This window comes from Lissotriton helveticus, chromosome 5_1 (genome assembly GCF_964261635.1).
Source record: "Lissotriton helveticus chromosome 5_1, aLisHel1.1, whole genome shotgun sequence".
Taxonomy (NCBI): Eukaryota; Metazoa; Chordata; class Amphibia; order Caudata; family Salamandridae; genus Lissotriton; species Lissotriton helveticus.
The window spans coordinates 74,343,927-74,368,225 of NC_136065.1; the positions used below are offsets into that span (position 1 = coordinate 74,343,927).

General features: G+C 46.3%; 1 protein-coding gene across 2 annotated transcripts in view; it reads left to right on the forward strand.

Annotated features, from left to right (window-relative positions):
- LOC144754145 (flotillin-1-like) overlaps positions 1-24,299 on the forward strand; it is a 229,764-nt gene that overhangs the window by 12,215 nt on the left and 193,250 nt on the right. For both annotated transcript variants that reach the window (XM_078641724.1, XM_078641725.1), the window contains exon 2: positions 24,195-24,256. In XM_078641724.1, coding sequence (XP_078497850.1) covers positions 24,211-24,256 — 46 coding nt within the window. In that variant the 5' untranslated portion in view covers positions 24,195-24,210. The remainder of the gene's footprint in view (positions 1-24,194; positions 24,257-24,299) is intronic.

The window sequence follows — 24,299 nt, forward strand, 5'->3', positions numbered from 1 at the left end:
TGAGTGCCCAGGCCTGTGCCCTGCGAGGGCCCTCTTCAAGTGACGAACTTGAGAACACACACACCCCAGGGCTCTCAGAAGCTAAATTAAAAGACAACACATCTCCCCTTACAAATAGGAAGACAAAAACATTTAATCAAAAGACCAGTAATGTTCTTTGATAAAAAATAAGTTATAGTAAAAAAGTAAATAAGAAAGGCAGTAATGTAACTAGAAAATACATAATATTTTTAACCTAGAACAAAATCTTTTAAATTAGCTGGTTAAAGTGGAGCCCACTGTGGGTCTCATTGGATCATAACTCCACAGAGGACAAATGAATGAATGACTAGCTTTATTGTTCCTTTTAAATAAAACTTAGAATTAAAAGATAAGTTGAACCACAAAACACAAAGCACCTGTTACTTAAGATTGTGATAAAACATCAGTCTCCGTGTTCTTGATAGTTCACTTGGTAAAAGAGCTGACTACAGTCAACACACAAGTTAAAAACAGAGGCTGAAAGAAACATTATTATTTAATTGGTGTAGGGGTCCTGCTGACAGCAGTTGTCTCTGTGTTCCTGACGCTTCACTAAGTAAAGATTATATCCCATGGGATTTATATTTCAGCGGATGGGGTATCAGTCACCGTTGTGAAGGAGTAATCCGTCCACCGTGATCTGGACCGGCCCTCAGTGTTGATAGAAGCGGCCGTGCTGAGGTATATTGGATGAATGCAGGCAGCCGACTTGGCTCGCTGAGTAAGGAGGTCGCTGGCTACTACAGTGCAAATGTCAGGTTAAAGTGTTAAGTGCAATAGCCAGAGAAATGAAAAGCTCAGCAATGGCGGTTACTAAGCTCAGAAAGACAGAGTGATGGCTCAATGGAAGATTGAGTTAAAAGCGCAATGCCCCTTTGCGGTGCCTCAGCAGGACTGACTCCACACCTGACTCAACAAGCCCTGTATGCCACATGTGCGCCGCCGTTGTGTCACTTTTGTGATGCAGCGGTGGCGCAAAGCCAGCGCCACATATAGGCGTTCCGGCGCACGGGGGCGTTCTGGCGCAGGAACGCCTCCGAAAAGTGGCTGAGTGAAATCTATAGGATTTCACTCAGTCACTTTTACGGCCATGTTGCATCAAAACCCTGCGCCTGCTTGAAGCAAGCGTATGGATTGACGCAGCATGTTAGGAATAGGGGACCCCGAGCCTTGCTGGAGCTGCATCGCGCTTGCTATGTGACTCCAGCAATGCGCCGCCTTTCCGCTGGGGGATGCGACATGCATCTGCTCATCCGTGCGCCAGTGGTGGCGCACGGGTGGGCAGATGAGTCGCAACTCTTCTGGCGCATCCCTGCTGACTAGCAGTGATGCGCCAGAAGTTGTAAATCTGCCCCTTAGTGCGTTAGCAGAGGTGGTGAATGCTACACGATGGAATGTACTAAGCTGCAGGAGGGGCATCGTGCACATTCACAGAAAAAGGTGCTTAGTGCATTGTAAGGTGGTGGCTGCTCGTGCCGACAGAAGACACTGACTGTGAATGCTTGGCGCCATGAACAGGATTGCTGTGGTGGGGCAGAATGAACAGAAGGCGAGTGGGGTTCGAGTGAGTCATGGCATGGGGGCACACCAAGCTAGAGAGCTCGGTGCATTTATGGGGGCACACCAGGCAAGAGAGCTCAGTGCATTTATGGGGGCACACCAAGCAAGGGAGCTCAGTCATTTATGGGGGCACACCAAGCAAGAGAGCTCGGTGCATTTATGGGGGCACACCAAGCAAGAGAGCTCGGTGCATTCATGGGGGCACACCAAGCAAGAGAGCTCGGTGCATTTATGGGGGCACACCAAGCAAGAGAGCTCGGTGCATTTATGGGGGCAAACCAAGCAAGAGAGCTCAGTTCATTTATGGGGGCACACCAAGTAAGAGAGCTCAGTCATTTATGGGGGCACACCAAGCAAGAGAGCTCGGTGCATTTATGGGGGCACACCAAGCAAGAGAGCTCGGTGCATTTATGGGGGCACGCCAAGCAAGAGAGCTCAGTGTATTTATGGGGGCACACCAAGCAAGAGAGCTCGGTGCATTTATGGGGGCACGACAAGCAAGAGAGCGCAGTGCATTTATGGGGGCTCGCCAAGCAAGAGAGCTCGGTGCATTTATGGGGGCACACCAAGCAAGAGAGCTCGGTGCATTTATGGGGGGAGCACAGTGCATTTATGGGGGGCACACCAAGCAAGAGAGCTCGGTGCATTTATGGGGGCACACCAAGCAAGAGAGCTAGGTGCATTTATGGGGGCACACCAAGCAAGAGAGCTCGGTGCATTTATGGGGGCACACCAAGCAAGAGAGCTCAGTGCATTTATCGGGGACACCAAGCAAGAGAGCTCGGTGCATTTATGGGGGCTCACCAAGCAAGAGAGCTCAGTGCATTTATGGGGGCACGCCAAGCAAGAGAGCTCAATGCATTTATGGGGATGGGCACACCAAGCAAGAGAGCTCGGTGCATTCATGGGGGCACACCAAGCAAGAGAGCTCGGTGCATTTATGGGGGACACCAAGCAAGAGAGCTCGGTGCATTTATAGGGGCACACCAAGCAAGAGAGCTCAGTGCATTTATGGGGGCACACCAAGCAAGAGAGCTCGGTGCATTTATGGGGGCACACCAAGCAAGAGAGCTCAGTGCATTTATGGGGGCACACCAAGCAAGAGAGCTCGGTGCATTTATGGGGGCACAACAAGCAAGAGAGCGCAGTGCATTTATGGGGGCACACCAAGCAAGAGAGCTCAGTGCATTTATGGGGGCACACCAAGCAAGAGAGCTCGGTGCATTTATGGGGGCACGACAAGCAAGAGAGCGCAGTGCATTTATGGGGGCACACCAAGCAAGAGAGCTCAGTGCATTTATGGGGGCACACCAAGCAAGAGAGCAAGGTGCATTTATGGGGGGCACACCAAGCAAGAGAGCTCGGTGCACTTATGGGGGCACACCAAGCAAGAGAGCTCAGTGCATTTATGGGGGCCACCAAGCAAGAGAGCTCGGTGCATTTATGGGGGCACGACAAGCAAGAGAGCGCAGTGCATTTATGGGGGCACACCAAGCAAGGGAGCTCAGTGCATTTATGGGGGCCACCAAGCAAGAGAGCTCGGTGCATTTATGGGGGCACGACAAGCAAGAGAGCGCAGTGCATTTATGGGGGCCACCAAGCAAGAGAGCTCGGTGCATTTATGGGGGCACGACAAGCAAGAGAGCTCAATGCATTTATGGGGGCCACCAAGCAAGAGAGCTCGGTGCATTTATGGGGGCACGACAAGCAAGAGAGCGCAGTGCATTTATGGGGGCACACCAAGCAAGAGAGCTCGGTGCATTTATGGGGGCATGCCAAGCAAGAGAGCTCAGTGCATTTATGCGGGCACACCAAGCAAGAGAGCTCAGTCATTTATGGGGGCACGCCAAGCAAGAGAGCTCGGTGCATTTATGGGGGCACACCAAGCAAGAGAGATCGGTGCATTTATGGGGGCACACCAAGCAAGAGAGCTCGTGCATTTAGGTGAGCAAAGTGCAGTCAGTGCTTTGACTTTACAATAGTAACCGCTTCCTGCAGGTCCTGTTTGGCCAGTTTTGTTTCCTGCAGTCTCATAAATGTCAAGAATTCCCCACAGAGCACAAAGTTCTCTCCTTGTAAACAGGCACCGATTGCCCGGCGACAAGTGCGGATTTCGTCCCCTATAAAAGGATGTTTCAGGGGCCCTTTGTGTAATGGAGGCAGGTGCAAACAGTATGGATATATCTCCCTTTGTGTACTGGCACGGCCGCCATGCAAAGTCCGTGGTTTTTCTCAGCCAGACGGGAGCGTTGCTTTGTGTTGGGAACCTGCCCAGCAGACATTCAGCAGCTGGAGTTCTGCTTTAACCCAACATTTCTTCGAGATATGGTTGTGGTTTTAGGAGACCGTATGTGCCGATTGTCATCCAAGCGTGTGATCTTAGACAGCAGGGCTTTGTCTTCAAGTGAGGTGAGCTTCTTAGCTGCTGAATTAATGGTTTGATGAAAGACCCGCAGCAATCAGCAAACTTTATTGAAAGTTAACAAAATATACAACAAGCATTGGCATAGCCAATAAGTCTCGCCTTTGGGACCTTATAAGTATTTAGTTATGCAGCACAATAGGGCATATGTAGGTAGGCATTTGCGATTCGCAAATGCCGGAATTTGCAGAATTCCGGCGTTTGCGAATCGCAAATGGTGCTTTGGTATGTAGGTGCACATTAGCAAAATAAGGAATCGCAAAAATTGTGATTCCTTATTTTGCTCAAGCATTTAAGGAATCGCAATTTTGCGAATCCTTAAATGCTATGTAGGAGTGCATTTTAAAATGCGATTTTGTCTTAAGGAATCGCAAAATACCACCTACTTCAAGTAGATGGTATTTTGCGATTTGGTTTCAAAATACACTTTTAAAAAAAATGTAAAGTGCCATGTGGCGCACAGACATGCCCTTAGGGCATGTCTGTGCGCCACGTGTACTTAGAGGCACATTCCAGGGGTGCAACAGGTGTCCTTTGGACACCCTGGCACCCTTGGAATTGCGATTCTCAAATTGCGATTTTCTCATAGAAAATCGCAATTTGAGAATGTATCCCTATTCATTCCTATGGGCCTCTTAGCCCATAGGAATGAATGGGACACTCATTCCTTAATTGCGATTCGCAATTTGCGAATCGCAATTAAGGAATGTTACAGATTTGCTAAAAAATTGCAAATTTTTACCTACATTCCATTTTGCTATTCTCAAATAGCGATTCCTTAAAAATCGCTATTTGGGAATCGCAAAATGGAAATTACCGTCATATGCCCCAATATCCTTGGTACAAAAACATCTGTTGCATGACTAAACACTTATACGGCCCCAAAGGCGAGACCTATTGGCTATGCTTGTTTATATTTCTAGCATGTTTTCCTTTATCTACTTTAATTCTTAGATTTTATCATGCAGGTGTTGTGGTGGTGGGAGTAGGGGCTTGAAACAGAAGAGCAAGTGCAGAGAGGCACATATAGAGCCGGGGACCCTAGTCGAAGTCAGGCCAAGGAGATGCATCACTTACAATAAATCTGAAAGGAACGATAAAATGTTTGATTCAGACCATTAACGTTTGCTTTTCCATAGCTTGACAACTTAAAAATAGTCTTTTAAAGTATATGACGTCAGGCACTTTAATTGAAATGTACGTCATATTTAATATAACCAAACACTTTACATATTCTAAGGTATGTGGAGTAATCCACATCCATGTAAATAACTATCACATTAAATACCACAAAATGCAATAAAAGAATATCAAAGAATGGGAGATCCTAAACATTAATTAATGTGTGTGTCACATTATATATACTTTATAAACAATGACCCTGTGTGAGGGACCCAATCACTACAGTTACTACAAAGAACATTTGAGCATAGACCGTTATCTCATGGTTCATCTGAAGGCAATATCCCTTAGACTGTAACCCTGCACAGTAAACATGCACTCTACAGCACTCTGAAGCAACCTCATTGCGGAATGCAGCGCTTAAAAAAAACTCCAAATTTTCAATGTTCAGGCAGACCGAACGGATGAGAATCAATATAAAAATATGAGCCCGTTCACAGTATATTCAGCAGCAGGAATCCCGATATTGCATTTATTTCACTTCTTGGTGTAAAGAAGGAGCTGCGTGACTCATTGACGTGCCATTGCTGAAATAAATGTGATATTTATTACAGGATGCACTCACACATACTGTCGAGGTTACCAACCCACCTTCTTGTGCGTCGCCTTTATTAATCCATGCACAATCCATTAACCCCATCAGCGCGGATGACAAAGCCAGCTCGTCATGGGCGTTACCTGCGCTACGCGCATGACGAGCTGGCTTTGTCACGTAACGTGGGTTTTTTAAAAATCCAGCGCGCAGCGGGAAAACCCGCTAGCGCGCATGCGGTTAAAGCGTTCCCGTTTTGAAGTCATTTAATGGTTCAAACTAGTCAGTAGAGGTGCACAGACTTGTAGGACATACCGACGGACTAGATTTAACTGCAGGTGTGCCGAAGGGTCACTTAGAACCTCGTCCCCACCCTAAACTTCCAGGCATACTTCACAGCATAGTACTTTAACAAAGAAACAGCCCCTGTGCACAACTCATTGCTGGAGGTATGTTGGCCAAATGATTGCTATATGCATTTTACTGTATACATCAATCGCTTATTACAGGTGCAGACACAACAAGCCCACGACGGTGGCAGAGTCCGGGGAGGGAGACGCTGCCTGGAGTCTGACGCACCTGCCATTGAAAGGGACGTTTAGAAGCAACAAATAGAAATTAGCCCTTGGGGGTGGTCATCTTACACCGACACAGAAAGGCGCAGTCAACTTACACCGATAAAAAGCAGCAGGTTTCAAATTAAATCAAGAAGGGTCGGCATGGGCTGAGAAGTGCATCTGTGTGCTATTAGTTTATCTGTTGTGTTAAAGTAAAGGGAGGGACTGCTCTTGTAAAACAAAACCGAGAGCCTAACTTTAGTGGGAAGAAAGCGCGGCGTCCATAAAACGGGCGTTGTGGAAACCACGAAAAGACTGCTGCAATGTGCAACAAAGGACCAAGTAGTGCCCAAACACCAGAGGAACAAGCATTGGTCGCGCGGCCGTGAAAGTGACGCGACCATGAAAGTGATCGCCCAGTGTGCTCTTTTTCAAAGCACATACTCGTGCTTGTGGCGCGCCGTTACGCACTCCCACAAGGCGTATGCCGCCACAGTATCTGCTTGGAAAAACAGCTGCATGATGGCTAAAGGTCTCCTATGCAGTGTATGCGCACTGCGTAGGCGAGACCTAAAAAAACAGCAATACAGAATTAAATATAACTAATAGGAGTATAACAAAGAGTTGGCTAGTATAATTAAACAATCAAAGCTATTTTAAATTTTATTGGGAATGAGGAGGGAAGAAGGGGGAAGGAAAGAGGGGGAATGAGAAGAAAGAGTTTTACACATTTGCATATTAGGGTAGTGCATATTACAAAGGAATGTGAATGAATTTCTTAATTAATTAATTCTATACAATAAGCCAACAGGGGTTAAAAATTGAGAACAGAGAAAACGAGTATTCAAGGAGGTTTAAAATTTTCAGAATTTAAACGAGATTTATCTGTTAGGACTAGTTGATGTAAATAATTAGTAAGGAGTAGCCAAAAAGATCTCTATTAATCATTGGTTTACAGTCAGAGGCGAAAGCAGTGTCAAGTCGATGAAATTGGCAAAGACTATTCCACCAATGTTGTACAGATAGTTTTGTGAGGGTTTTCCAGTTGAGAGAGATATGTTGGAAAGCTAAAGCAAGCATAAGATCGTAGAGACCATGGTTGGGGGTGGGTAGATCTAAGGAGTCAGAGAGACTTCCAGAAAAAAGAAGAGGAATAGAATAAGGGATGGAAATATTAAACAGACGAGAAATATAGGACCAGACTTTCCCCCAAAAGATAGAAACCGGTGGGCAAAGAAAGAGAAGGTGCATGAGATTAGCGTTAGAAGAGCCACAGGTCCAATAATTAGAATCAGAAGAGGGTGAAAAGCGAGCAATGGACACAGGTGTGAGATAAAGTCTATGGTAAAGGAAAAACAGAGATTGTGTAAGAGAGGCAGAGCCAGACATTTTTAGAGATCTGGACCAATGTTTATCCCAGAAGATGATATTCCATTCACACCCCAGGTCAGATTCCCAAGAAAGTTCCAATTTGGACTTTGCACCATCTGGATTAGGGGCTGAGAAGTATTTATAGATAAGAGAAGCCTTGGGTAGAGAGAAGAGTATCTGAAGAAGTGAGTTTTGGACAACAGGAAGGACGAAGAGGGAAGAGAGTAATAAGTATCAAGAATAAGTGCCATTAGATTAGAGTATTTCTGTAAAAAAGATCGGGCAGTGGATTAAGTATTGAAATTGGGGAAATGAACATGGAGGCAATCCATCAAAAATATTTTTGACCCAAATTATGCCCTTTGACCCCCAAGTTTTCCAAAAGATGGGTCTGTTATTAATGAGAAAAAGAGAATTGTGCCAAATTGGGGATTCTAAAAAAGATTCCCTAGAGATGGGATCCGGATGTACCAAATGTTTCAAAAGTGAATGAGTGTGCTTAAATAAAGGAAGAGCGGTATAGGGGGTTTTAGCAGAAAAGGCCACAACTTTCTTTAAAGAGAAGGGTAGTAACAAGGTTTTTTCAATATATAGCCAGAGGGGAGTGAAGGGGGAAGGATCGGGAAGGAGTCATTTCGATGCTTGGCGAAGAGAAAATGATTTAAGGTATAGACGAAAGTCAGGAAAGTTCACACCTTCACTAGACTTTGACCTACGAAGAGAAGATAAGGAGATCCTGGCTTTCTTATCCTTCCAAAGAAATTTAGAAAGATACAAGTCAATCTGTTTAAAATAAAAGGCAGGGATATGAATGGGGAGCATGGATAGTGTATAAATTAAAATAGGGGTAATCATCATTTTGATTGAATCTAGCTGACCTCACCAAGAAAGGAAAAGAGGGTTCCAAGAAGAAAATATTTCAATTCTGGATAAGACTGCAGACATATTTAATTTAATAGAGGAAGCGATGGAATTGGAAAACCACATACCTAAATATTTAATTTTTGAGTTATTCCAGGCGAAACCAGTGGCAGAAAACAAAGGCATGGGGGAGACACCATTTTGTAAGGGGGAGGATTTCTGTTTTATCTGAATTGATTTTATAACCAGAAAAAAGGGAAAAGGAGGCAAATTCATGTAATAAAGGGGGGATAGAAGTTTCGGGCGCAGAAATAAAGAGTAGGATATCATCCGCCTAAGCAGAAAGTTTTCATTGATGGTCACCATAAGAAAACCCAGAAATGGAATCATTATTACAAATGGAAGATAGAAAGGGTTCAAGAGCTAAAATAAAGAGGAGAGAGGGCAACCCTGGCGGACACCACGCCGAAGAGGAAAATAAGATGAAACGCATTCATTAACTAATACTGAGGCTCTAGGGGCAGAATACAATAAGGAAATAAAAGAAATCAATTTGGGACCAAAACCATGCCACTTTAGTGAAGCAAATAGGAAGGACCAATCAACTCTATCAAAAGCTTTTTCTGCATCAACAGTAATGTCCGCCAAGGATGTGAAGAGGGAAGGGGTTTTGTTTAAAACATTAAGAAAAAGACGAGAATTATCGGAAGTGAGCCTACCCTTGACAAAACCACATTGCCCCTTTCCAATTAAGTGGGGCATAAGAGGATCTAGGCGTAAAGCAAGTGATTTGACAAACAATTTATAATCAACATTGACCAGGGAATTCGGGCAATAATACTTACAAAATATGGGGTCAAAACCTCTTTATGTATAGGCAAATTGTAGCTTCCTGAAAGGTACCTTCTGTCTTACCAGCTAGAATAAATGACTGGAAGAGAATTAGGAGTTTAGGGAGTCATAGATTAGAAAAGTGTAGATAAATTTCAACAGGAAAACCATCTGGGCCAGGAGTCTTCCCTGTAGTCAAGGTATTTAATGCGGTGGATAATTCAGTAAGGGATAAGTCTGTTTCGAGATCAGAAAGATCGAGGTGAGAATTGGAAGGAGTTGGAAGTTTATTTAGATAATCTTGGATATGAGCTGAGGAAGGAGGAGATTCAGGGGTATAAAGATCTTCATAAAAGAGTTTGAATTCATTGAGGATGTCTTGATCTTTACGTAAAAGAGAATCATTTGGAGAGTAGATAGAATAGATTAGAGTATGGTCTTTACGTGTTTTTAGATAGTTTGCCAAGAGCTTACCAGCTTTATTACGACCACCGTAGTAGCAAGCACCTACTACGGAGAAGTATTGAGGACGCATCATCAGTAGTAGTTTTGTTAAAGGCTAGTTTGGCACGTATCAGCTCTGGCGAGACCGAATCCATCGAAGAAGTATAGAATTTGTGTTTTAAGAGCTTAATATTCACCAAGGCAGTCTTTCGTTGTTGAAGGAAGCGCTTCTTTTTCTTTGAAACAAATGTATCTGTTTTTGACAAACCCAGTTTGGGTCACTGGAACCAGAGAGTCTCCTGCTCAGTCGCGGCTGGCATGACTTGCAAGTGGGAGCTTGGCGGTGGCAAGGGGGTCACGCTGGTTCGTGGGGTGGGGAGGTGGATTGTGTTTAATACATTTTTTTTTTAAATGTACCTTCCCGGGTCCCGCAACGTTGGTGCGGCTCCTGGTCGGGTCCTGTTTTTCTGCTCTCCTGCTGAACAGGAAGCAGGCAGTCTCTCTCCCCTCCCCTAAGCCAATCACAGCACTGCAAAGGCAGCGTTGAGATTGGTGAGGACGGCGCTCAGCTGGGCGCCAACGGAGAAGCCATTTTTTCTACGTAGGCTGCATGTGGCCTAGATAGAGAAAAGTCAGAGTGGGCATGACTGGTTTGGTCGACCCCAGAGGGCCAACAAAACAGTCAGGGCCCATAGCATTGAGCAAGCCACTCCTCCCGACCCGCTTACCAGCCTGCCCCCAACCAGTCTTACCTTTCTGCTTTCTCGCAGTGCGAGAAGCAGAAACACAAGATGGTATTTAATATACCACTTTATGTTTTGGCTTCTCGCACTGCGAGAAAGCAGTGAGGTGACGCTCCTCCGCCCTAATGGAGGACCCGCCCCTGCTTCTGCTGCCCAATCGATTAGCTTGATCAGCAGAAGCTTGGCGAAGTATTTTGCCTCTCCGTCTAACAAAGCAATTAGCCGGTAATTTGATGGTTATGATTTCTTCCCAGATTTGTTGATCGGGGCTATTAACGACCCCCGCCAGCTTTCAGGGATAGCCTGGTAAGACTGTTGGGGCACATCCTTGATGCCCTGAAACAATTATTTATTTCACATCATCCATAAGAATCGTGAGATTGTTCCGCCTCCAAGTTTGTTGACTTTGTTACGTGATTCGCCTGTACCATCTTGGTGCCCCAAACATTCCATGAGGCTTTTAAGATGGTAGAGGATGCAAGGGACGTCCGAGGGCCTGTAGCGTGATTCACCAGCCTCCAGGATTCTCCGGCGTCCTTTCTGCTAGTGCCTATGAGAAGTTTGAGCCAATATCAGTCTGTCTCTGACTTTCCTGTCTCCCATGATGCTCTTTTATGTAGGGATCTTAACTTGGGCGGGACAGCCCTTGCATTGGGATCTTAATCTGTTTTGGAGCATCCACAATGCGCGATTCGGGTGATATCTAAGGTGTTTCTTGCTGCGTAACCCTGACCTGCATGTTACATGGGCGAGCACCTCCTTCTTGCATTCCATGCACTCACCTAGTCAATAGAACCACCACGTTGTTTTTCACTTCTGTAATTTTGGAAGGTCCCTTGTAACTGGATCTCCCTTTAGGTACCCAAACCTGTCTTTTTACAAATACCAGCTCGTCCACCTCCACTTCCTCCTAGCCACACAGCGCTTGGTGTGGAAACATTCACAATATCCCCTTCGATAATTTCTCACTTTACTTGCATCTCTCACCACCAGCTGCTTTTGACCACCCAACCAAAGAGGATTGAGTTTAGTTCCCGCCAGCCTCCCCCTTAATGACTGAAAAGGAGGAATTGTAGTGCTGGTTTGGGATTGTACGCTGAGCCCACAATTTCTAATGCTAAATCACCCAGATGGACATCCTTCTTTCAGTTGCTACTAACGCACACCCCTACACCAGTCAATTCATCCTTTCCACAAGACCATTTCCTTGTGGTGAGTACAAAGCAGTGGATTAATGTTCAATGGACAAATCTTTCAGAAAACTTGTCCTGTCATCTGAGACCATTTGAACACCATTGATTGTGACAAGCATATTCGGAACACCCTCACCTGCAAACGCATCCTTCGGAGACTCGAAGGCCGTCTTGGTGGTAACAGACCCTACAGAACCCGCTGATACCCAAACTATACTGAGACCTATCTTGCTCCAAGGGTCTTCAGGTTTAGCTACTGGGAGCAGCCCTGAAGAACCGGGACTTGTCGTTGGTAGTACACAGCAAACAACCCTTCAAACCACCTCAGTCTAACCATACTAGGCCACCAGTCTCTCTCACACTCTCCTCTTGGTGAGTCTCCTGCCTAGATGTCCTCTGTGAGCTCGAGGAATGCTTTTCTTTCTAAAGGCCACAAGAGGTACAAGTTGGCTCCCACTATGTAACATTCTTTTTATGATGTTTAATTCATGCCAAGCCTTCCAAAATCCTTGCAAACGTTTGACAACTCTGCAAAATCAGGCTAACCTTGGACCATATAAGTTATATTCTTCTACAACAGCAAGCAACGTTTTTAAACCACTCCTGAGTTGTCCCTGGAAGAGACAAAGCATTATAACTGTCGCTCATTGGTGGGACTGGTGAATTTCAACATTTCAAATCCATAACGTACCCAGGCATCAAAGCTTAAGGAAACAGTTAAAATATGGAACTAATTTCCACCTGGTCCATGAGGGTTTTCAGTCACTGCAAGTGGCTGAGATGAACCTGGAGTACATGCAGAAAAGGACTGAGTGCACAGGTAGGAAAGTCAGTCCATGGGGGGGTGAGAGCTAAGAGTACAAGGTTACAGGGCGGGCGGTTTGTGAAGGGTCTGCAGCTCATGGAGACCCCAGGACAGGTCTTGGAAGGGTGCCAGGCTGAGACTGGGTGAGCTCAAATCATGGCCTAGCACCCCTCCCCTACACCCCCGGAGAGTTGCTTACGCGATGGATGAAGATATCCTTACATCTATTCTTGCTTTTGAGTATTTGTGAACGATGCACAGGTGGCCTTGTCACTGGAGGAGCTTTAGTGAGCAGGTTTCTTCTGTTGGTGGGTGAGGGCAGCTTTAGAACTGCCTGGAATCAATTAGTACTGTAAGATTGAAGTGCCTTGTGTGGCCACCAGAGTCAGTGTACCTAATGGTACCGGTATCCATGGACCACGGGAGCACATCTGGGCTAGAGTTTTCGTGCTTGTCCTGGGATAACTGCAAGACTCATCCTAGCAAACGACCTTTGCAGTGCAGATGTGGTGTTTGTGATGGGTCCGGCTGATGCCCAAGCCCCTGCCCTGGCGCTACAGGAAAAGACCCCTCAAGCCAGAAGGATGGCCAGGGTTCATTGTATGGCTGCTGTCCAAACCCGAGGCTGGTGGTGGAACCAACGCCGTGGAGACGGCGCTGGATCACTGAGAGTACCCACTTCAAGGGGAGGTGGGAAGAGGTTTGTAGAAGGAAGACTTCAAAAGGAAATCTCATTTGGATGAAACGGGGCGCTTCTGATCTACTCAAGGTGCAAGGTTCCCTGCCTGACAATAGAGCAAGCCACTACCAGAGACCTGCTTCCAAGGGAAAGGTTTGTGAAGGTGAATCCAGAGGGCAGATCATGTTTATTTATATTCTCTCACTGACATCAAACCCAGCCCCGCTCTGGCCTTCAAGTCATTTTGGGACATAGATTTAGGGATGACTTTGCCGGGGCACAACTGCGACCCCCGATAGTTCTTGCACTCTGGTGGGTCGAGAGACCCATTAAAAGTCCATATATGACTAGTATCTCTACCCCTCTAAACTTTACAATACAGCCAGCACGCTCCGCTGGAGGAGAAGTGTCCTACTGTTGGGGGACTTCAGCCGTGTGTGGTGGGATTGTCCAGTTTTTCCTCCATTTGGAACAAAACCCAGGCACAGATGAAATCGATATTGGGCTGCCCAGTCCCAGCCATGCCGCTGTCCTTTGGGTCTCTGTTCCAATTCTCTAAAATTTCAATGTCTGCTGAACCACTTGATTACCTTGAACGGCCTCCAGGCAGGTAGAGACTACTCTGGAAGAGGTCAGACCCCGCCTTATCACTGTGACACCTCAGATTTTGGAACATTCTGACACCTGTCATAAGAGGCAGCAAACACAGGAAGATATTGAACTTCTTTTCTCCAAGTCCAAACAATACCCATTGCATAGCCAACGATGACTGCGTGTGGAGGAAGGCCGGTAACCCTGGGCGTAGTTCACGTAGTAGCGCTACGCGTAGCTACGCGAACTGCATAGTGCACTGTGCAAAATGCTGTTCGCACTGATGTGCCGGATACTTGTCCGCACTGTTCAATCATTGCAAACAGCATCTTGCACAGTGCAAGTGGTCATTTTCTGCCGCTCGAGTAGATTTGTACTCGAGCAGCAGCTTTCTTAACGCGGACTGGTAGTTTCTCATCACGAGCGGTCACGAGCATACGCGACCACTCGCAATGAGAAACCTGACCTCCCCGCGTTGAGAATCTCACCGGGAGGTTTATTTTCCATGCTCGCGATCAGCAACTTGATGTTGCTGATCGCGAATGAGGGATAAGTCTCGCCGGGATGTTATTTTGCTCGCGCGCTGTCGCCAACTTGATGTTGAGGACCGCGAGCAAGCAAAAAATGCCAGCTACGCTACGCATTTTTGTACTGTGCTATGTGCAATTTGCGTAGTGCTTAGTTGCGCAAACTACGTGAGCGTTGCATAGTCCTACGCCCAAGGTTTTAGCCAGGAGGAGAGTCTAATGGGGGCAGACCCCCACCTTGTCAGTAAGACCCCAACAAACAGAAAATAGGACACTGTGTCTTGTCCGAGGAAAGGGACGGGTACAAAATGCCCTTCGTTCTCACAGGAGGCCAAGCCGCAGTGCCAGGGTCTGACAGATGTGTGGTGTGTAGTGTCTGCTGATATTTCGGTGGACTTGGACGGGGGTATATTTTGCATAATTCAAATGAATCCAAAGAAAGAAAAAAGGAATCAAAGAAACTTGCACTAGCATGGCTCAAGTATTTGATGGATGGAATGCTGAAGAATGTCAAACACTCACCCAGTCACAGATCTGGCCATTAATCCATTGTTAGGACCTGCCTGGCCCTTTGGGCTGGACGGTTCCCATTGGACGCAGGGTCAAGACTGATTTGCATATAGCTGGGTCTGAACTAGAGTGGCACTGTGAGCAGAAAAACAATGGACTTAAACCCAGATCTCTGACTGAGGGAGAAAGTTTGACATTTTTCAGCATTCCCGCCATCAATTGTACATTTTGCGCATGGAGAAATGAGAGCCACTGCTGAAGGGTGATAGTGAGGGAATAACTAACGTGCCTTAACAAAGATTGTTGTATCCTGGTTCACTGTAAGGTCATCATTTACTATGCTTTAAAAACTAATACACTTGAATATATAATGACAAATCTGTTGTAGAATGCACAATTCTTGCCATCTTTACCCACATTTTTGTGGTTGGGGAACCCCTCAACCTCCCTTACAGTGGTCAGGCTCGCTCGCTGCGCACTGTACGGGAGTTGGTCTGGCAACATTTGTCAGGGCTTCTTTGGGGTCCCAGTCCCGCCCTCCAAGGTGCAGTTTGATACCTAGTGAGAAGAACAGAGTAGCTGTTTTTTTTAAGCAGAGAACATTTACCTTAAAAGGCATGTACACCGAATCTGGAGGAATGCCCCGGTACCGGTGTAGATGTACGTAAGACTGATGCAACTTCCAAGGACGAGGGAGTCCAAGACTATTGCAACCAGGACACCTAGGTTGAAAAGTGCGGAAGTATATCAGAGACGGATATATTAAAAGGACATTTCTTAGTGGCAAATTGAGGAGTTATGAGGAAGTTAGGTGTGAATTAGTTGATGATTCTGGATTTTTGCTGAGAAGAGGTAGTGTAGTATCTCCATTAAGCAGAGTACCCTAGATTTTTCATCTTAGTCATGAGGGGCACCTTGGTATAGTTCAAAACAAGAAAATATTTAAGGACTGATACTGGGGGTAGGGGATGAGTTGTTGAATAGAAGGGTCAGTTCGGGATTGTATTGAGTGTAATAATACAGATAAGTCCCAACAGTGTGCTCGGACATGCCTTGGGAAGCGTTGGGACCTGACATTTTGGAACCCATACATGGTGTAAATAGGGATTCTACATGTATTATTGTGGTGTTGGATTTCTTACTCTAAAAGGCCTTAAACTGGTTTCTTGAAAAGAGTGGATTTTGATTTGGCGATGAAGATCTTAGATGAAGAGTTCCATGGTAAGGGTTGCCCAGGCCGGTCCTTGGTGACAATGGATCTCAGTTCAAAAACACCCTGCGGGTTCCAAGTCTCTGAAACTCCGAAGAGACTTAAGAAGTAGTTTTTTAGGACAAACTAGTAAATACGTAGAAGATTTGTTTCAATTTTGTTTATTGGCTGGGAAGGTGAACTGATTAATACTTCCCCCTCTCTCCTTGTTTATCCCAACTTCAGTTCAACCCAGAATTTGTAAGAGGTTTTTTGTCACAGAATGGTAGTACATAGGATAAACTCACTATATCACCCTGCGAGGAATGGTTCTGTCGAGAGAATTAATAGGGTAATCATAGGTGTTGTTCAAATGGCTAGCAAAAGTAGAAAGTGCTAGGAAGTGGGAGTGCACAAAATGTAGGGTGTGACTCCTACTTTAGGTGGCTTCAGCCCCTTCAAAACCTTGAGAGGTGGGACTTGCTTCACCAAGAAAAACTTGCGTTGGGTGATGGCAAAGACGCGGGCAGTTGGGTCTCCAGAGAGGATGGAAAATAACATTGTTGAGACTCAGGCTGTTTACAAAGGGTCTTCAGTCATGTCTCTGAGCCCAGGAACTGACACTAGACACTAGAAGAGAGACACGAGTAGTAGAAGGGCCTTCTACTACGCGTAAACTCTTCAGATGCAAAGGGGAAATGGTAGGAGAAGGCCTGAGGATGCTGGGATAAAGGCGGTGGTGGTTGGATGAAGAGGAGCGCACTGATACAAGTGTAGAGGGATACTCTGGAACAGGTAGGAGAGTGCAGGACAAGGTATTACCAGAGAGGTGCAGCTGATATTGTTTGAGGTGCGGTTTGTTTAGATCGAGGGAAAGGATGAAAGTGAGAATAAGGGTTGTAAGACGCCACCCAGATATGGTCATACTTCAAACTAAGCCGCATTTGTGTACAATTCAGTCACGGTCAGCATCTCTCTGCTGCAGTGGTTTGGGGAGCACAGTTTGTTAAGGAAAGGTATTTCAGGAAAAAGGGGGTGAAGGGTGGATTCCATTGTAGCTGTAAAAGTGTAGTTAAACATGAGGGGGTGCGATGGATGAGTTAATGGGGGATTGAAGCATGCATGATTTTGGCAAGGCATTACCTTGGTACTGGAATAATGGGTGACCTTGAACTAATGACATTTTTTGATATTGATTTTGAGATACACGAGGCAGAGTTTTCAAACAGCATGCAGTGCTTTATGTTTGTTAAATTGTGTGAGGGCAAATTGATGATTTTGATTGTTTTTTATGAACAGTTTGTATTTTAGATATCCCTGATGAAGGGAACTATTCCCGAAATGCATTGGATATTTTTTTGTAGTGACTGGTGGAAACGTTTCCCTCTCCTGTGCCATGCATATACCCTCCCAGGGGAATTTGAATGTATAAAATGAATTGAATAAGTGGAGAAAACAGTTGAAAACAAACAGATTTAGTAGTGAATGAATGAATGGAGTCTTGTAACGCGCTACTTAGCCCAAGGGCATCAAGGCGCCTAAAGATCGTACAGCTTGTAATTCTTCAGATGCAAGACTACAGTTAGGCCTCAACAAAGAGCCACGTTTTTAATGCTTTACGAAAGAGAGTGATAGAGGTTTGTCCTGTCAATTCAGGGGAGGGAGAGTGTTCCACAGCCTAGGGGCCAGGGAGGAGAAGGCCCTCCCTCCCCACCTACTTTGTGGAACCGAGGGACCGACAGAAGATTTTTATTAGAAGAGCAGAGGGCTCTACTGGGAGAGTAAGGGTGTAAGAGGGACCTGATGCCCTTTGAACCTGAGCCATTACAGGGCCCCATGGGCAAGACAAAGGATCTTAAACGAGATCCTAGACTGGATGGGGAGCCAATGCAGGTTCTTCCTGGCCAAGGAGGCTGAAGAGAGTCTAGGAAGGTTAAGAACCAACCTGGCCGCCACATTTTGCACTATCTGTAAGCGCTGAATAAGAATCTGTGATAGTGATAAACAGAAGATGAAATTTGAGATTTTGATTCATCCGTATGGGGCTGTGCAGCTTGCATAGGGACCTAACCTGGTTTCCTTCTGATTGCACGTACTTTAAAGCATACTGGGCGAAGCGCTATCAAGCTTGCACCCCGCTTCAGTTTTGAAGAAATGAAGTATCTAAGCATGGAAGAATACATTGAGTACACCGGTGTGCAGTCCACCACCCACATTGATTCTCATGACCAGGGAGGGACATACGGATTAGGCGTGAGATTGCCGTGTGGGCATGTCATTCCGAACACAGGGGAAGGTAACACTTAGAACAGGGAAGGGACAACCAGATCTGGTCGCGTGATTTAAGTCCAAAAGAACCAGAGGAGTATGTTGTAGGATGAACCTTCCTGTTGCATGTTGAGATCCCATCCTATTGTAAACTGAGGATAGATCTTACATTCCTTGTTATTTCATGTTCTAATATAATCAGATGTTGTTTTTGTTTAACAAGGGTTTGTGTAGTGTTTGCCTGTCCATTAACCACACTTGTGCACGTGTATTTTGTTTGTTCTTCTGGTACCTGTGATAGATTGATGGTTGCCTGGGATTCTAACCTGGTGGTAGTTGCTGTTTGGGACCCGCGTTGTGAATTTGCTTTCCGGGGTGACCTGTGTCTTCCATCTTCACCACAGGACCTTGCATGTATGGGTTGCAAGCGGTCCACTGGCTGGTTTTCATCTGTGAGTCCACCATCGGCCAGCAGTGGGGCTACATATTCACACCTGACAGGGTCTGACAAGCACCCAGTAGCATCACAAAAATGAAATGGTACCCCCTATATATTTTCAGGTCCAAGAGGAGGGAAAAATAGCATAAACTGTGAAAAAGCCTCTAATCGGACCTGTATTGCTTTTTGATCTGGCCTTCTAGGGCTCATTTGCAAAACAGATCCCCAATATCAGTGTCATACACCAAGGTTAATTTAAAAAACTATATTTTATTGTTTGTATTCTTTATGTAAAATATTTTTTTGCTTTTTATTATATATATTTTTAGTTTGCCGCTATTCATTGCTTATAAATGTTCATTAATTACATTGTAAGACTCTGTAGCTATGCAAATCCAATCTACTGGCTGTGTGATTATAATAAATGTTCAAATGCTGTAGAATTATCATACTCAAAGAGGTTAGAGGCATTGCATGTGCACTGGCAATTGTTTGTTTTTCTGTATAAGTGTTATATGTATTTGTAAATAATGAACATTTATGAGCAATAAATAGCAGCAAACGAAAAATATATATAAAAAGCAAAAAAATGTTTTACATAAAGAATACAAACAATAAAATATAGTTTTTGGATTGACCTTGTTGTCTGACACTGATATTGGGGACCTGTTTTGCAAATGAGCCCTAGGAGGCCAGCTCAGAAAGCAATATAGGTCAGATAAGAGGCTTTTTCACAGTTTAACCACCCAGAAGCCTACCTCCAGAGCTGTCCCACAACCAATGCACCCCTATAGGGTGGGCCTTGCATCCATACATAGGTTTGGGGTTCACAATAACACGTCACTCTGCTCGTGGGTCAAGGATAGGGGTTCACTGATGCCTTGAAAGCCCACAAGGGCACATGCCCTGTGGTGTCCAGATATTCCTCCTCTTAACTTTTGTGTCCAGTGCTCTCTTAGTTTGATGCCAGAGGAGGCCGTGCTGTCTCCGTCGCCTCTTTCCTTTGGCACAGTGTTACTCCTGTGCTGTCTCCGTTGCCTCTCTTCCCTCTGGCACAGTGTTACTCCTGTGTTGTCTCTGTCGCCTCTCCTCCCTCTGGCACAGTGTTACTCCTGTGCTAACTCTGTCGCCTCTCTTCCCTTTGACACAGTGTTTTATTATTTTATATTTTTTTTAATCGTTTTGTTTATTTTTATTTTTTTTATTGGCTGCGGCTGGCCTGCACCTGCTCACGGCCCCCGCTGCATCACAGGCCGGAGCCGGGGCCCGCCTCCTGCCCGCCCCGCTCCCAGCCTTTGTTTTCCCCTAGGCCACCACAATGAACTCGATCTTTTGCCTTGCCCGTGTGACGGCCTGAGTGGACAATCTGTTTAGCATTTTTTATTTTTTTGCACATCTTATATGAAATATATTAAATGGTTTTTAACTTCATATTTTAAAAAATGTAAACCCATTAGCCTGGAAAATGCTTATCTAATTATATTAACCGTGGACGATGATGAACTCATCTTTTGTACTGGCACTTTTCTGCGAATAGCTGTCCGAGCAAGACAGACGATGCTTGACCCGTAAATTTGGTCCATTTTTAGGTCTCGCCTGTCGATGCGCATGCGCATCGAGCAAGCGAGACTATAGGGGCTCATCGACTCTTTATCTAACTTGCAAGGAATCGTGGCGATTCCTTGCAGTGCCCGTGACTTTTAAGCTCAATGCGCATGCGCATTGAGCTTAAAAGCGCGTGCACATGGCCCCAGCCGCCTGCCTTGCCTACTCTCCCGCCCCCTCACTTCTTGATTGCACGGCCGCTAGGCCGTGCCTCCCCTACTCCTCCTCCTACTCTCCTCCCCTCCCGTCTGTTCCCGCAATCCTCCCACACCCCCGCTCCGCCCCCTCACTCTCTCTGCCCGCCCGCTCTCCACTCCATCAGGCAGCCAGCCGCACTTCTCCCACACCCCCGCTCCGCCAATAAAAACATGTTAAAAGACACTTTGAAACCATTTTCCTTGCAACGTTGGAAGTGGGTCGATATTGGTGATCTTTTTCTCAAACCAAAATTCAGAGGGACATGAAATTCCTACTTTTAACGTGAAAGCGCGTAAACTTCAGTTTGCGGGTGCTAACCGCATTAGTTCAAATTACACGAAGGTCGAAAGGGGAAAAGGTTGCACATCCCTACTTGCTGAGCAGTCTTGTGAGCGGTCTTCCTCGCAGTCGAAGTCCTCCGGTAAGTCCAATGCAAAGCCCTCCCCTTCCCGCCGTGTCGCATTTCTCCTCCCCCCTCCCCTCTCCTCCGTCCGTTCACTTCATGAATTAGCATTCAAACACACAAACTTCCAGGAACTTTTTAAATAAGCAACGAGTATATTGTTCCTGACGTTTACATTTCATTATGAATTTAAATCACAGTATCTAGCGGATAGTCCAGGCACTTTTTAAACTGCTCAAACCACCGAATTTCATAAGCATTTCGCCTTGTTGTGGAGATCTGGGCACCCTCTAGCTGGATTCTTTTTACATTCAGACCATTGCATTGAGTTGTTTAATTGTGTCTCGGCTGTATGCAGTTTTCTTATATGGACCGCTTTTTAGCGTAGATTACGGTCTAGTTACCCATTCAATATGGCGCATAAGCTTAGTCCTCTTTTCATGCGCATGCAGGAAGCGCATTCAGGAGGTACAGGCTAATTAAATTCAGTCACCCGCGGATTTTCGTTTCCGTGCTTTTCGCGTTTTTCGTGTTCAGGAGACAACACCACAGGCTGCTTTCGACTGGTGAGTAGAGGATTCTAGAAGTGCTTACTCTTGACTGGGAACTCGGCAGGCATCTCCAAGTTTTAGTGCGGGTAAACTTATCGCATTTACGGTCTTTTTACAGAGCGTGTTACTCAATGAATAAAGATCGTGTTGAAAGGAACCCCACGCTACCTTTCATCTTTGGTGAGTCTGTTTTACGATTTTTGGTAACTCTAATTGAGAAACGCATTCGAGAACAGATGTTGATATCACCAAGTCTTACAGCAGACACACTCACAGTATTACGGTCTTTTTACGGAACTGGTTTAAGAATGAACATACAGCGTTTTTAAAGGGATTCGCCTGTGCCCTACACCTTCGATGAGTTGTGTACTGAAATTTCACGTAGATGCAAGTGAGAAACGCGTTGTGTACAACATGCAACAGCATTTTACATTTAGAGTGCTCTGTTCTATGATTGCAGATTTGAACAAACTTTTCGCCTTCATACTATTTTGAACAGTATCGTGACATCAGAATTTTGAAGTTCCTTCGTTCTTGGTATCATGACTGAGTCGCATGTAGACGCATACATAAAAGATTGACATTGAGCAGTGTGCTGCAAGGCAGCACATGGTTTCATGCTGTTAGTTATGTGGGCTGGAAGTGTTACTGCACGTCTTCTCCCACAATGGGCGTGTTTTGTGTGCTCATGGTCTTATATGTATGTGCGCCTAATACCATAGCAGCCTGTCGTCGTTCTTTTTCTCGTACCTTTTGTGTCACCCTCACTCACCCCCACTCACCCTCAACCCCTCACCCTCAACCCCTCACCCTCCCTCACCCTCATTCACCCTCAACCCCTCACCCTCACTCACCCTCACCCTCACTCACCCTCAACCCCTCACCCTCACTCACCCTCAACCCCTCACCCACCCTCAACCCCTCACCCTCAACCCCTCACCCACCCTCACTCACCCTCACCCTCAGCCTCACCCTCACTCACCCTCAACCCCTCACCCTCACTCACCCTCACTCACCCTCAACCTCATGCTAAAGATTTACAAAAAAAACCATTAACAATTCTAAAAGCACTAACTCTAATGCTGCGAGACCTATTGCATTTCTAATGCTTGTTTGTATGTACTGTGGGATTTTATGATGTTTTTATTTTTGCAGTGTTTTTATGCATTTGTACTTTTGTGGATACTTGGATATCCGAATAAAGTTCTTTGATTGATTGACACAGTGTTACTCCTGTGCTGTGTCTGTCGGCTCTCTTCCCTTTGGTACAGTGTTACTCCTGTGCTGTCTACGTTGCCTCTCCTCCCTTTGGCACAGTGTTACTCCCGTGCTGTCTACGTCGCCTCTCTTCCCTTTGGCACAGTGTTACTCCCGTGCTGCCTCTGTCCCCTCTCCTCCTTCTGGCACAGTGTTACTCTTGTGCTGTCTCTGTAGCCTCTCCTCCCTTTAGCACAGTGTTACTCCCATGCTGTCTCCGTCCCCTCTTCTCCCTCTGGGACAGTGTTTCTCCCGCACTGTCTCTGTAGCCTCTCCTCTCTTTGGCACAGTGTTACTCCTGCGCTGTCTCCGTTGCCTCTCCTCCCTCTGGCACAGTGTTACTCCTGTGCTGCCTCTGTCCCCTCTCCTCCCTCTGGCACAGTGTTACTCCTGTGCTGCCTCCGTCCCCTCTCCTCCCTCTGGCACAGTGTTACTCCCATGCTGTCTCCCTCGCCTCTCCTCCCTTTGGCACAGTTTTACTCCTGTGCTGTCTCCGTCACCTCTCCTCTCTTTGGCACAGTGTTACTCCCACGCTGTCTACGTCGCCTCTCTGCCCTTTGGCACAGTGTTACTCCCGTGCTGTCTCCGTCGCCTCTCCGCCCTTTGGCACAGTGGTACTCCCATGTTGCCACCGTTGCCTCTCCTCCCTTTGGCACAGTGTTACTCCTGTGCTGTCTCTGTAGCCTCTCCTCCCTTTGGCACAGTGTTCTCTCCCGTGTTGACTCTGTCGCCTCCCCTCCCTCTGGCACAGTGTTACTCCTGCGCTGTCTCTGTCGCCTCCCCTCCCTCTGGCACAGTGTTACTCCCTTGCTGTCTCCGTTGCCTCTCCTCTCTTTGGCACAGTGTCACTCTTGTGCTGCCTCTGTTGCCTCTCCTACCTTTGGCACAGTGTTACTCCCATGTTTCCGCCGTCGCCTCTCCTCTCTTTGGCACAGTGTTACTCCCATGTTTCGGCCGTCGCCTCTCCTCCCTTTGGCACAGTGTTACTCCCATGTTTCCGCCGTCTCCTCTCCTCCCTTTGGCACGGTGTTACTCCTGTGTTGTCTCCGTTGCCTCTCCTCCCTTTGGCACAGTGTTACTCCCGTGCTGTCTCCGTTGCCTCTCCTCCCTTTGGCACAGTGTTACTCCCATGTTTCCGCCGTCACCTCTCCTCCCTTTGGCACAGTGTTACTCCTGTGTTGTCTCTGTCGCCTCTCCTCCCTCTGGCACAGTATTACTCCCGCGCTGTCTCCGTTGCCTCTCCTCCCTTTGGCACAGTGTTACTCCTGTTTCACAGTCAGTTCCCAGTGACTTGAGATTCATTAAACCTCTCAATACTGGCTTCTTCTCCAACGTCCTTCCTGGTTTACTGAGCCTCCAGGCTAATGTGATTATTGGTAGCACCAAGAAACCTGTGCTAAATGTAAGGGAGCACTAGAAAGACGCAACCTAACCATCTCATTCCTTTCTTTTCAGGACCCCCCTTACCAGGATGGCATGGCACACATGCGGGCCCAGCCAGGTCATGGTGGTGTCCGGTAAGACCTCCTTTCCAAGCTGCTTCAGGAGAGGGTGAAATAT